This window comes from Acomys minous, assembly GCF_964271855.1.
Source record: "Acomys minous genome assembly, chromosome: 2".
Taxonomy (NCBI): domain Eukaryota; kingdom Metazoa; phylum Chordata; class Mammalia; order Rodentia; family Muridae; genus Acomys; species Acomys minous.
This window is the reverse complement of record NC_140484.1, coordinates 72035987-72049323: the sequence shown is the minus strand read 5'-3', so window position 1 is coordinate 72049323 and position 13337 is coordinate 72035987. Positions and strand designations below refer to the sequence as shown.

The 13337-nt window shown below is 51.4% G+C and overlaps 2 protein-coding genes across 4 annotated transcripts; one reads left to right on the top strand and one right to left on the bottom strand.

The window, feature by feature from the left end:
• Positions 1-2205: 2205 nt before the first annotated feature.
• LOC311592396 (putative protein T-ENOL) lies at positions 2206-6239 on the bottom strand. Of its 3 annotated transcripts, none has more exons than XM_084772745.1 (6): positions 6101-6239; positions 5384-5470; positions 5009-5159; positions 4733-4766; positions 4508-4565; positions 2206-2495 (listed from the first exon to the last, which is right to left on the bottom strand). In XM_084772745.1, exons 2-6 carry the CDS (start codon positions 5462-5464, stop codon positions 2460-2462), a joined length of 360 nt encoding a protein of 119 aa, XP_084628871.1. In that variant the 5' UTR covers positions 5465-5470; positions 6101-6239; the 3' UTR covers positions 2206-2459. The 3 variants fall into 3 exon arrangements, with proteins under 3 accessions (XP_084628871.1, XP_084628870.1, XP_084628869.1); XM_084772744.1 differs by lacking the exon at positions 6101-6239 and adding an exon at positions 5849-6068; XM_084772743.1 differs by lacking the exon at positions 6101-6239 and adding an exon at positions 5677-5740.
• Positions 6240-6403: 164 nt separating this feature from the next.
• On the top strand, positions 6404-11420 carry CDIPT (CDP-diacylglycerol--inositol 3-phosphatidyltransferase). Its single transcript, XM_084772742.1, has 6 exons — positions 6404-6844; positions 6941-7075; positions 8765-8918; positions 9621-9702; positions 10003-10084; positions 10245-11420. The coding sequence occupies exons 1-6, from the start codon at positions 6802-6804 to the stop codon at positions 10388-10390; spliced, it is 642 nt and encodes a 213-aa protein (XP_084628868.1). The 5' UTR covers positions 6404-6801; the 3' UTR covers positions 10391-11420.
• The last annotated feature ends 1917 nt before the right edge of the window (positions 11421-13337 follow it).

Genomic DNA, 13337 nt, shown 5'->3' with positions numbered 1-13337 from the left:
AGAGGCAGGCAGAATTTGAGCTCAGCCTGGTCCACATAGCAAGTTCCAGGCAGGCAAGGACTACAGAGTGGCCCTGTCGCAAAGCAAAGCTTGGATTGAGGCTCAGCCCTTGTAGAGGACTGGCTGCGACAGCTGACCTCTCTAGTTCTTGCTGGGCTTGTCCAGCTACGAGAGCCGCATTGCCCACTGCCTTTCACAGACCCGTGGTTGTATGTTTGCATACATTTACGCATTGTGTTGTTTTTTCTTCTTACTGACCGCCTCTATCCTTTTTATTTTTATTTTTTTTAATGGTCTTGCTATAGCCCTGGCTGGTCTTTTCTTTCTCTCCTCCTCCTCTTCTTCCTTCTCTTTTTTCCTTTTTTTTTTTTTTTTTTTCCAAAACAGGGGCTATGTAGCTTTGCCTGTCCTGGAATGCGCCCAGTCGACCATGCTTGCCTTGAACTCATGGAGATCTACCCATCTTTGCTTCTCCAGAGGTGGGATTGAAGGCGAGCATCACTATGCCATGCTCCGGGCTGGTCTTGATTTTGAAATCCTGCCTGAGCCTCTTGAGTGCTGAGATTACACGTGTGTGCCAGCATGCCTAGCCTCCTGCCATGTTAAGCATAACTGGTGTTACGTGTCTACCCAAGAAGGCCCCTTTTTTCTCTATATTTGATCTACATTATAAGCAGTTTGAAGCCTCTTTTTGGTGTTGAGAATTGAACCTAGGATCTCGTGTGTAAGTAGGCCATGGGGAGTACACTCACAGAACAGTATCTGGTCTATTTGTCCATTGTTGTTTCCAAGTTAATTGAAGTTTACTAACTTGAAATTGTGTACTCCAACTGAACGTCTGGAGGATGTTTGGGAGGATGCTGAAATACTCAAAGAGGGGTAAATTTTAGGGGACTGTTGGGCAAACTGGCCTTGAATATAGCTTAAGTAGACTTGAGATAGCATCTGGATTGGATCTGTTGGTTTTGAGATGGGGATCATCTAGTCCAGGCTGGTCTTGAACCCCAGACCCTCCAGCAGCAGCCTGCTGAGTGGGGAGGATTCTGTGGACATTGCTGTGTCGTCTGCACTGGCTTGATACCTTTAACTGGAAGCAATCTTCCTGCCTCTGCCTCCTGAGTGCTGGAGTTACTAGGGACTCAGAGGGATAACCCAACTTGCATTGCTTTTTTGTTTGGTTTTGTTTCTCACATTGTTTTTTTTTTTTTTTTAAATGCTGGTAAGGAAGTTTTCAAACTGGGATACTTTATTACTTACAGCTTTTTGCCTGTTTGTCTGGTTTTTTTGAAACATGGTTTCTCTGTGTAATGCTTGGCTGTTCTAGAACTCACTCTGCAGACTAGGCTGACCTTGATCTCACAGAGATTCATCTGCTTCTGGCTCTGAGTGCTGAGATTAAAGACGTGCACCACTACTGCCCCGCTACTCCCAGTTTTCTTTTTCTTTCTTTCTTTTTTTAAGTGTTTTTTCAAGACAGGGTTTCTTTGTGTAGCCTTAGCTGTCCTGGGTTCCCTCTGTAGCAGACCAGGCTGGCCTCGAACTCACAGCAATCCGCCTGCCTCTGCCTCCCAAGTCCTGGGATTAAAGGTATGTACCACCATACCCAGCTCTTCTTGCAATTTTCAATTAATGAAGCCAAGGCTGAAAGAGGTGAATAGACTTCCTCAGAGGAACAAATAAGTGGCCAAAACACAAACTCCTCAAGTGCCATCTGCACCACCTTCTATCTGGTACAAATCAACACATTCTCCTAAACATGAGATTCCACAAGCTCAGAGGGAGAAAGAAGCAGAGGCCCAGGGCCCTGAGAGCCTGAGGTGACAGGCAAAGGCTCTCCTTAGTGACACGAGGGGCACCCTTTGGATGCTAGGGTTAGTCACAAGGTACTAGAGAACAGGTTTAGGGCAGGACGTGGTGGTATTCACCTGTAAGACCAGCACTCGGGGAGGCAGAGGCAGGTGGATCTCTGAGTTCAAGGCCAGCCTGATCTACATAGCAAGTCCAGGACAGCCAAGGCTACACAGAGACACTTTGTCTTAGAGAGAGAGAGAGAGAGAGAGAGAGAGAGAGAGAGAGAGAGAGAGAGAGAGAGAGAGAGAGAGAGAGAGAAATGGGTTTGGGTATAGCAAGTGACAGAGAACTGGATTTCAGGAATATGCTGGCATTCCCTGTGCCCCCCTCTGGGAGAAAGGCATGCCCCCTCCAGAACACTGCCAACGTTTTGGGGAAGATTCCCTGGCTCTTTATTAAAACCATTTCTCCTCAGTAGTACGCTGCTTGCCCGCGGAGGGTGGAGAGTCCTGTAAGAGCTGGTTTCAAAGGTGGCATTGATTATGACCAGGAGTTCCTATCAAGATGAAGTATTTAGCCAGTTGCAAAAGAGGAGATTTGAGGCTTTCACTGAGGGACATAGCGGGGAGGGCAGCCAGCCGAGAAAGCAGCTCTAGGGAGGGGTGGGATCATCCTCCTGTTGTCAGGCTGTTGGGGAGTGCTCCCTGGAAGAAAATGAGAGCTGTTGACGCTTTACACTTAAAGATCCTTCCATCCTTCACCCAGCCATCCAAGCCACCATCCTTGAGGATAGCCACCATGCTGCACTTATCCCATAATCCATCTCTCCACGCACACACCCACCACAGCCTCCTCTCGTTCCATACCCATCCATCTCCCGCCCTCTCCCCTCTCCCCCTACACCCCCCCCCCCCCGTTTCTTTGAGACAGAGTTTCTCTGTGTAGCCTTGGCTGTCCTGGACTCCCTTTGTAGACCAGGCTGGCCTCGAACTCACAGAGATCCACCTGCCTCTGCCTCCCAAGTGTTGGGATTACAGGCGTGCGCCACCACACCCAGCAAGAGCAGGGGCTTTAACTTGCTTGGTTGCTACACTCCAGGACGCCAGCATACAGTAAGCGCTTAGCGCATGTTCTGTTAACATATCCGCCAGCCATTTACCCATCTGCCTACTAGTCCTTCAACGCATCCATCCCTTCCCCTCGAATGCTTGTTTGCTTTTTGTTTTACATTTTTATTTATTAATTTACTTTTTTGTTGTTGTTGTTGTTGTTGTTTGAAACAGGGTCTATGTAGCCCTGGCTGACCTGGAACTCACACTGTAGTCCAGGCTGGCCTGGAACTCAAAGAGATCCACCTGCCTCTACCTCCTGAATGCTGAGTGACTTATGTGTGTTGCTGTTTTGCCTGCATGTAGGTCTGTGCACCACTTGCATGCCTGGTGCCTGTGAAGACCAGAAGACTGTGTCAGATCCCCTGGAACTAGAGTTACAAGACAGTTGTGAGCCATCATATGGGTGCTGGGAATCAAACCTGGGTCTTCTGGAAAATCAACAAATGCTCTTTTGTTTTATGTGTATGAGTATGCTGTCTTCATGCACATTAGAAGAGGGCATCAGATCTCATTATAAACTGTTGTGAGGCACCATATGGTTGCTGGGAATTGAACTCAGGACCTCTGGAAGAGCAGCTGGTGCTCTTAACCACTGAGCCATCGCTCCAACCCCCTACAAATGCTCATCTCCAACCTTTTTTTTTTTGTCTGATTTTAAATTTTTTAAAATTTTGTCTCTCCCAATATATAATTTCTATTACATATGTATTATTTCTAAATTCCTTTGTTTGTTTATTTGAGACAAGGGCTTTCTGTGTAGCCCTGGCTGTCCTGGAACCCACTATGTAGACCAAGTTGCCCTTGAACCCTGACCTCCTCCAGAGTGCTGAGGTTAAATGCGTCTGCCACCATGCCTGGCAGGTGTTTTCCTTCTTCAGGAAGCTCTATGTGCCTTTCCTTCCTAGCCCAGCTGAGGAAGGGGTACAAGGGGTCTTTTATTTTATTTTATTTGGTTTTTCGAGACAGGGTTTCTCTGTGTAATAGCCCTGGCTGTCCTGGAACTCTCTTTGTAGACCAAGTTGGTCTTCAACTCACAGAGATCCACCTGCCTCTGCCTCCTGAGTGCTGGGATTACAAGTGTGCGCTACCATGCCCGGCTCTTGTTTTCTCTTCTTAGGTAGGCACCATCCCTGACTATGTTGTCATCAGCCACTGACTTGTCCTGGCCTCATTCTTTTTTTTTCAAGACAGGGTTTCTCTGTGTAGCCTTGGCTGTCCTGGACTCACTTTGTAGTCCAGGCTGGCCTAGAACTTACAGGGATCCTCCTGCCTCTGCCTCCCAAGTGCTGGGATTAAAGGCGTGCGCTACCACTGCCCGGCCCCTGGCCTCATTCTAAACTGAATTCTGCTGGGCACCTTTAATCCTAGCACTGGGGAGGCAGGGGCAGGTGGATCTTTGTGATGTCAAGGCCTGCCTGGACTACAGAGCAAGATCCAGGCCAACCATGATACATAGTGAGACCCTATTTCAAACCAACCCACCAAGCCCTGGATTCCTCAAGGGCTGAGTCTACATCATGCACTCTGTGTCCCAGACTCCCTAACACAGGGCATGGCACATAGTGGAAGCTGGAAATCTTGAAACCGAAGGACTTCATACAAACCTTTTCACGAGGAGATGGCAAAAGGTGTGCCTTGGTGCGGGTGCGATTTCTGTCAGAGCTGGAGATGGCACAAGACAAGAGGAGAAAGCTGAGAATCGAACTGCAGGACCGGGAGGGAATCAAATAGAACTGTGTGGTTTAAAACTCCCCCTACCCTGCTGGGATGCGGTCAACCCTCGCTCTCTCCCCACAGGCATCCTTCTCCCAAGACAGAGCCTCACTCACCGGGTGTCTGTACCTCGGGTCTTGCTGAAGAACACTGGAATTAGAGGCCCGAGTTAGAGAGATGTCTTTCCCATGGTTAGGAAGAGTGGCTAGGGCAGATGGGGACAAGGGGGCTCCTGGCTAGCAACAGGGAGTTAGAGGGCAAAGGGACACCGTGCTTAGGACTGATGCTGAGGAGGAGGAAATGGGCAGATTCCGCTAGGGTGGGGTTGGGGGAGTCAGCTACGGTTGGAAGGGAGTCGGGGACTGGTCTCTAGGTGGATAGGGACAGTTCACCATGTCTAGATATCTGAGTCCCTTGGTCTTTTGTCTGCTTTTCCTTGGCGGGCACAGGGTTCATGTGGGAGCGAGCAATGAACAGTGCTTCATCCGTCAGCTCTGTGCTGATCCGGGTCAAGAATTCTTCAGAGCGGGATAGAGAGGCTCTCTGGAAAGGAAGTTAGAACTCAACCTGCAAATTCCCACGGGTCTGGCGTCTTCTGGGCTGTCAGGACTGCGGCCAGGGAAGCTGGTATTGAGGTTGAGGTATGTGATGGCCCTCGACCCAGAACGCATTCTGTGGGGCCTCAGGGCTAAGGATCAAGGCTAAGTCTCAAGGCTCCTGGTTCCGACCTGCCTTGTCTTCGCGTTTCCCCACCGCTGTTTGTTTACCTGCCCTCCGCTGAAGGAGGCCGCAGCTTGAGATGACCAGCTGTCCATTTTCTCCCCATTCCTGGCAGGTGTGGCTGCCATTCCCCCCTGAAAAGAAAGTTTGTGTTAGACAGAGAAACCAGCCCACTTCCCCCTCCCCGACCCCCAGACCCCACCTCAGCGTGTGGGTTTGCCTACGACTTTCAGGGGAGGGGCTCTCAGGACAACCCCCTCCCTCCCCCACCCCCTCCACTCTGTCTTCTTTCTGCCAAGGCACTTCCTAAGGCTAGGCAGCCAACATGTCAGCCCCCAACCTGGCTGATGGGTTGAAACCTCAGGCTACTCGACCGAAGGGGGCGGGGGCGGAGAGTTCTAAGGGGGGGGGGGACTCTACGATGGGCCTCAGGGGACAGGGAGTTGGAGTTGGGGAAGAAGGCTGGAAAGAGGGGGAGCCAGGGAAGCGCTGCTTTGGGTTGCTATAAAGACCTAAATGTTTGCGGAGGTTCTATAGTCTCGTTGCTAGGAGACGAGAGGTTCTAGAACTAAAGCCGTTTTTCCTATCGTGCCACGGATGCTCTCCTGGTTCCTTCTTGGAGATGGTGACCCCAGCGTTATAATTAAGGCATTTGGGAGATGACGTAGGGTGGAACCTGGGTTCTAATCCTCCCACCACCAGGGCGGCGCCAGAAGCAAGCAGCAGGCGCCCCCCCCCCCCCCCCCCCGAGCCTCTCTAGCCACCTCTTCCCAGCCTGGGTCCGGGAGAGCGATCGCGGCCGCCGACGTCGCGGGAGGGGCAGCGATGTGGGCTGTACTAAGTCGCCCGGTCTCTCGGGGAGGCGCAGAGTCGGGACGGCGGAATCTCCACGCCCTGTCGCTGCCTCTAAGAGTTTACGCCCACTGTGAAATGCAAAATGCAGATTCTCTTTCTTGGTCTCTTCTGCTTCTTCCGTTCCAGTTCCTTCCTTTGCGGGCGGCTCTCGGCTCCCACCCCCGCCTCGGTGCGTTGGTACGAGCCGAAGCCAAGGGGCCCCGGCAGGAAAAGGAAGCAGGTCGGCCTTAAAGGGGCCTCAGCCATTATTTATTTTATTTATTTATGTATATCTAAAAGCCTCTCTCTTCTTCCTCCGATGTTGTTAACGTCCCCAACAGAAGAGTAGGCTCGGGGAAGCCGGGCGCAACCGGAGCCGCGGGGCCCGCTGCTGGTGACGGCGGCTCCTGCTCATCGGAAAGCAAGGTGTGCGTGAGCTGCGCCCAGGGGTGTCCCGCGCCCCGGTGCCCTGCGGGACCTAACAGCTGGGGTCGCGCGCGGGGGGAACGGGGCCCAGGGCTCAGGTGGAGCGGCTGATGCCCCGAGCTGAAAGGTGAGGCCACGCTGGTGAGACTGGGACAAGCTCTTGCACGTCCAGAGCTGGGCCGGGGCGACAAGAGGAGCCGCCAAGATGTCACAGGAAAATATCTTCCTGTTCGTGCCTAACCTAATCGGTGAGTGCTGCTCGCGGCCCCAGGACCAGCGGAGGGCGAGGAACCCCGAGCTGGCTCCCCGATCACATCCCCGTGCCTCTCCTGTCTTATTCCAAGGTTATGCCCGGATTGTCTTCGCCATCGTTTCTTTCTACTTCATGCCCTGCTGCCCCTTCACGGCCTCCTCCTTCTATCTGCTCAGCGGGCTTCTAGACGCGTTTGATGGACACGCAGCTCGAGCCCTTAATCAAGGTGACAGAACTCTACCACTACTATCCCTCGGGGGCCAACATCCCCTTGCCCCATTTCCTGCTTCTCAGAACCTCAGAGGTAGATAGAGGACTCTCTTCATTTCCACCTCTAAGAAAACAAAACAAAGCTGCCTGGGATTTAAGCTTGCTTGTGAGGGGTGTGGAAGACCCAAGACTGGCTGTAGCTGTGGGAATGAAAGCTCTGGATAAACATATGTAGGTGCAACCACATGTGTACCTCGTGCCCACAGAGGCCCGCACGACGTTGGATCCCCTCCCCCGGAACTGGAGATAGGGGTTGATTGTAAGCCATCGTGTGGTTCTGGTCGGGCGTGGTGGCTCAGGCCTGTAATTCCATCCAGCACTGGAGAGGCAGATAGAAAGATTGCTCCAAGTCAGAAGTCCTCTTAGGCTGCCTGTTGAGTACTAGGAGAGCCAGGGCAGGTGAGCAAAACCCTGGAGAAAATAAAAACAAGGACTTGGGGCTGGAGAGATGGTAAAGAGGTTTAGAATGCTTATCGGGGTGCGGCAGTGCACACTTTTAATCCCAGCACTTAGGAGGCAGAGGCAGGTAGATCTCTTGAGTTCAAGGACAGCCTGGTCTATAAATCCAACTTCCTGGATAGCCAGGGCTACACACAAGAGAATCCCTGTCTGGAACTCCCCCGCCCCCCCAAAAAAGAATGCTTACTGCTCTTGTAGAGAATATAGGTTTGGTTCCCAGAACCCACATGGTGGCACACATGCCACATACATGTATGCAGACACACTCATACCCTAGCATAAAAACTTTTTTAAAATGTAAGTAAGCTGGGCGTGGTGGCACACGCCTTTAATCCCAGCACTCGGGAGGCAGAGGCAGGTGGATCGCTGAGAGTTCGAGGCCAGCCTGGTCTACAAATCGAGTCCAGGACAGCCAAGGCTACACAGGGAGACCCTGTCTCTTAAAAAAAAAAAAAAAAAAAAAAAAAAAAAAGGTAACTAAGCTGAGTGTGGTGGCGCTCAGGAGGCACAGGCAGGCATATCTTTGTGAGTCTGAGGCCAGCCTGCCTTACAAATCAAGTAAATAAGAACATTCTATTGAATAGGTGTTTGCTTGGGGGTTACTGTGTGCCAGACAGACAACAGGGATTCCAATAGAGAGGTTGGTGCTGGGGGGCGGGAAAGCAGGTCGTGTTCGAAGCTCTGGCTAATTCTCATTTTTATTTTTCAAGACAGGGTTTCTCTGTAACAGCCCTGGCTGTCCTGGACTCACTCTGTAGACCAGGCTGGCCTTGAACTTGCAGAGATCCACCTGCCTCTGCTTCCCTGAGTGCTGGGATTAAAGGCATGCGCCGCCATGCCTAGATATCTGATGAATTCTTTACTGAGCTCTCTAGACTCACCCCTAAAACTGCCCCTGAGACTTTGGGTCTGCTTGCCTTTCTTTGGGGCCTGGTTCTGGGTTCGAGGAGCTGAAGACAGAGTTTCCCCACTCCTCCAATACCTCTCCTGTCACAGCCCCAAGCCACCTCATTGTTCGTCCTCATAATCCCTGTCCTACTAACCTCACCATTTATTGCCAGTAGCCTGCTTTCTTCCTTAAGCAGCAGATGCTCTTGACCTGGAGTGATAGGCCAGATGTGGGTGCCTGCTATGTATCTCCTGTACCAAACAGTTCCTTTCAACTTAATAGTCATTGTTTTTTCAGGAACGCGGTTTGGGGCCATGCTAGACATGCTGACAGACCGCTGCTCCACCATGTGTCTCTTAGTCAACCTGGCCCTGCTATACCCGCGCGCTACTCTTCTCTTCCAGCTCAGCATGAGCTTGGACGTGGCCAGTCACTGGCTCCATCTGCACAGGTCAGCGTTGATGCTGGGCGTGTTGATGGGTGGACGACATTACAGTGGGGGGGGGTGGGGGGGGGCTGGGATGGTTGCAGGCTCCCTGGGCAGTGTCTTCCTTTTTCTTTCCTCCTTGAGACAGTAGCCCAAGGCTTGCTTAGAATTTAATATGTGCCCACCCGGGTAGGCCTCAAATTCATGCTAGTCTTCCCACCTCAGGCTCCTCCTGAGCCTATGGCAGCGTAGGCATATGCCAGCATGCCCCGTCCTGCCTGAGCCCTGGGCCTCTCAGTGGGCTTGTCATTTTTACAAGTGTCCTAAGCAATTTCTGGCCTGGGACTGGCTGAATATTTTAGGGTGCTTTGTGATGGGTATTTAGTCCTGACTCTGCCCCACCTAGGGAACTGTGTGGTTTTGAGCAAGTTACAGTTTTCAGCTTCACACCAGTTCCTCCTTATGGTGGAGGCAGTGCCAGGTGGAGGGATAATTGGGTGAATGTAGTAGCAGTAAAAGTTCATGAAAGTTGGGGCTGGGGAGATGGCTCAGTGGTTAAGAGCACTGCCTGCTCTTCCAAAGGTCCTGAGTTCAATTCCCAATAGCAGCTCACAATTGTCTGTAACTCCACGATCTGACACTCTCACACCAACGCACATAAATTAAAGTTAAATAAAATGTTTAAAAAAAAAAAAGTTCATGAAGTCCATGATTTTTCTCCCCAAGCTCTGTGGTGCGAGGCAGCGAGAGCCACAAAATGATTGACCTATCTGGGAACCCTGTGCTTCGAATCTACTATACCTCTAGGGTGAGCATTTCCTGCCCTTCCCCCTACTTGATCCAGAAAATGGTCGGGAGAGACGACACAGCCATCTAAGCAGAAGCGGTCCTTGGGCTGAGGCATGGTGGAGAGTTGGTGGGAGGTCTCTGTGCATCCTTTTGGCAGAGTGAGAATGAAGGAGGGGAGGGAGAAAGAGACTAAAAAAGTATGCAGCGGTAGGGGACAGTGTGCTGCTGGCTGAGAGGCACTCCCCTGTCTGGCAGAAGTCCCTGTGGGTTCCGGTAGGGACGTGGCCCTACGTCTTAGGCAATCTTGTATTGTGTGCAGCCTGCTCTGTTCACCCTGTGTGCTGGAAATGAGCTCTTCTACTGCCTCCTGTACCTGTTCAATTTCTCCGAGGGACCACTAGGTAGGAGAGGGGAGGTGGGGGTGGGGTTCCACCCTGCCCTGCCTGGGGAGGGAGGGGACTCAGTCTCTCACTCCATACCCTGCTTTCTCTCTCTCTCTCTCTCTCTCTCTCTCTCTCTCTCTCTCTCTTTCTCTCTTTTTCTCTCTCTCTCTGCCCATAGTGGGTTCTGTGGGCCTTTTCCGAGTGGGCCTCTGGGTCACGGCTCCCGTCGCCCTGCTCAAGTCCGTCATCAGTGTCATCCACCTCATCACCGCAGCAAGAAACATGGCTGCCCTGGATGCGGCAGATCGTGCCAAGAAGAAATGATCCTGTCCCGTCCCCAGCTGCCTACCTGCCCTTGGTATCTACTGTGCCACGTGGCTTCTCTCTTCCTCCTAAGAGGTCCCAGTGTCATGTCTTTCTCATGTGTTCTCTAACCTGCTGGGATTGGGGGGTCGCCCTCTGTTTGGTGTTGCCACTGTCTCTTTTATCCTGAGGCCTAGACCCAGCCTGTGACCCCCATGGACCCAGCACTGCAAAGCAGGAAGAGTGCTCGGGAGGTCCCGCCATCCAGCCGGTGCTCCCGGAGGCCTGTCTGAGAATTAGGTGTTGCCACACAGCCTGCTGGCTCAGCCCTGGGGTCTGGCCTGAGATTTGGGGGACTCGTGAGGCGGGGAGATGTATGGGTCCCGGGTTTCCTGTGAGACAGAGGAGTCAGACTGATGCCATTGGGCCAAGGAAGCCTGGAGTACCAGGCCTCGGAGAGAAGGGACCAGGAGCCAGCTAGACCCTGTCCTCAGGCGAGCTCCTCTGTCCTGCCCTTTGCTCTAGAAGCCTCCATAATAAAGGAGGAGCCTTCATTCTTTTTGGACATGTTTACTTTGAGACATTCTTTTGATTTTTCAAGACATGGCTTGTCTGTGTAGCCCTGGCTGTCCTGGAACTCTGTAGACCAGGCTGGCCTCGAACTCACAGAGATCCTCCTGCCTCTGCCTCCCCAAGTGCTGGGATTAAAGGCGAGAGGCACCATGCCCGGCCTGAGACATTCTTAGATGAAGGCCTACGGTTAAAAGGAGCTGGGTTTTAAAAAAAAGATCCGCCTGGATGCTTTTCCCAAAGAAGGTGGCTGGCTCGTCTCTGTCATTCCAGTGTCCTTAGAGAGGCCCTTCAGGTTCGCACGCACTGTCTCTGCTCACCCGCTGTACGTCCCTGGCGGCCACTTTCACTGGAACCTTGATATTTTCTACCCTCACGAGAATGTAAACTTCACGAGAGCAGACTTAGGTCTTTGTCTCTGCCTAGAGTGAAAACTAGCCTGGTATGTGGCAGCTGCTTAATAAATATTCATAGAAAGATGGATGGTTCTCTCAGAGCATGGTCTTTCGGTCACCCATAGTGTGTGTATCTCTTCCTCCTTAGGCCACACATAGTCACACACACACACACACACACACACACACACACACACACACACACACACACACAACACGCGCACGTCTTACTTCCTGGAACTCCTTGGCCTCCGTGTGTTGGCTTTAAACTGTATACCAACATACCAACATTTTGTTTTGGGCTTAAAAAAAAAGATTTATTTTATGTTCATTGATGTTTTGCCTACATGTGAACGTGGTTGAATTCCCTGGAACTGGAGTTACAGACAGTTGAGACCTGCCGTGTGGGTTCTGGGAATTGAACCTGGGCCCTTTGGAGAAGCTAGTGCTCTTTTTTGTTTGTTTTTTGTTTTTATGTTCATTGGTGTTTTCCCTGCATGTATGTTTGTGTGAAAGTGTCAGGTCTTAGAGTTACAGACAGTTGTGAGCTGCCATGTGTGTGCTGGGACTTGAATTCAGGTCCTTTGGGAGAGCAGACAGTGCTCTTAACCTCTGAGCCATCTCTCCAACCCTAAGGTTTTTTATTTTTCCCAGATGGTCTCATAGCTTACACTGGCCTTTAGTTCCTAAAATTTTTGCTTCTGCCTCCTGAGTACTGGGATGTGCCACCATACCCTCTGAATTTTTGTTTTTTTAAGACAGTATTGCTATATTCTGGTTGGCTTTGACAAAGTTCCTAGGCTCAATCGAGCCTTCCACCTCTGTCACTGGGACTGTGGGTGCATGCCACTACCTGGTACCAGCTTTCTTTGTTTTGGCTCTTTGAGACAGGGTCTTATATACCCTAGGCTGGTCTCAACGGCTCTAGGAAGCGGAGGATAACCATGAACTCCTGATCTTCCTGCCTCCACCTCCCACATGCTAAAATTACAAGCAGATGCCAGCAAACCCAGCACTCTTGTTTTTAAGTATATTAGGCTGCAGCGCTAGACCCCATGTTGATGTTGTTGGCAGACATTTTGGAAACGGGACCTTACTATATATATAGCTGGCCTCAAACTGGAAACCTTCTTGTCTCGGGTCTTTGAATGTAGGTGTGTGCCACTCCACTCAGTAGGATGAGTGTTGACATTTTAAGTAAATAACTGGCGAGGACAGGGAGAGAGGAGTTACCGGTCCTGGCAGAACAGCCCACAGAGGCAGGGGTCCAGAGAGCAGCCAAGCAATTAAGGAAAATTGAAATAGATCTGGATCCATGTGTCTGGAACACTAAGTGCTGGAGTGTAGTGGAGCTGGTAAGAAATTATATATTTTGGGGGGGAAGGGGAGGAGCCAGTTTGGCTCCAAAATCTGCCCTCTGACTGTTGGTTACTCTTCTTGCCTCTCTTTGTGGGATGGGTGTGGAAGGGCTGAGATGCTAGTGCTTGAGAAAGATGTTGACTCACACAGAGCTGAGCATGGTTCAGATGGTCCAGCAACCCCTGCCAGGCCTGCCTGCATTGGGGTGGGAGGTTGGGTGAGGTGGTCCCAAGCACTTTCCTGGAAGTGGCCATCTCTCCCACTAAATGGGTCTTTTGAGTATCCAAGCAGAGAAGCCCTCTTCTGCCCTTGCTCCCACAGCCCTGAGTGTGATCTTCACAGGGAGAACAGGGAAGGAGGGAGCGAATGCTTTGTCACTGTGCGGAGAAGGCACGTGTGTCCCTTGAGGTTGAGTCCTAAGTCAGCATGGGACTTTGGTCTCCCATTTCAGTGCTTGGACTGAACTCTGTGGGATAGATTAAGCTTTGTCGCAGGTGGAAGCAGTCTTGGCGGGCTTTACCCTTGGGGCACACCATGAATACCTTGTGAGAGACTGTTTGGAGCCTTCCTGGGCTTGGAATTCAGGAAGCCTACCTAGGAACCCCACCGTGGCTATTGTTTTCCTAATTGACCCTCGAAGGGAG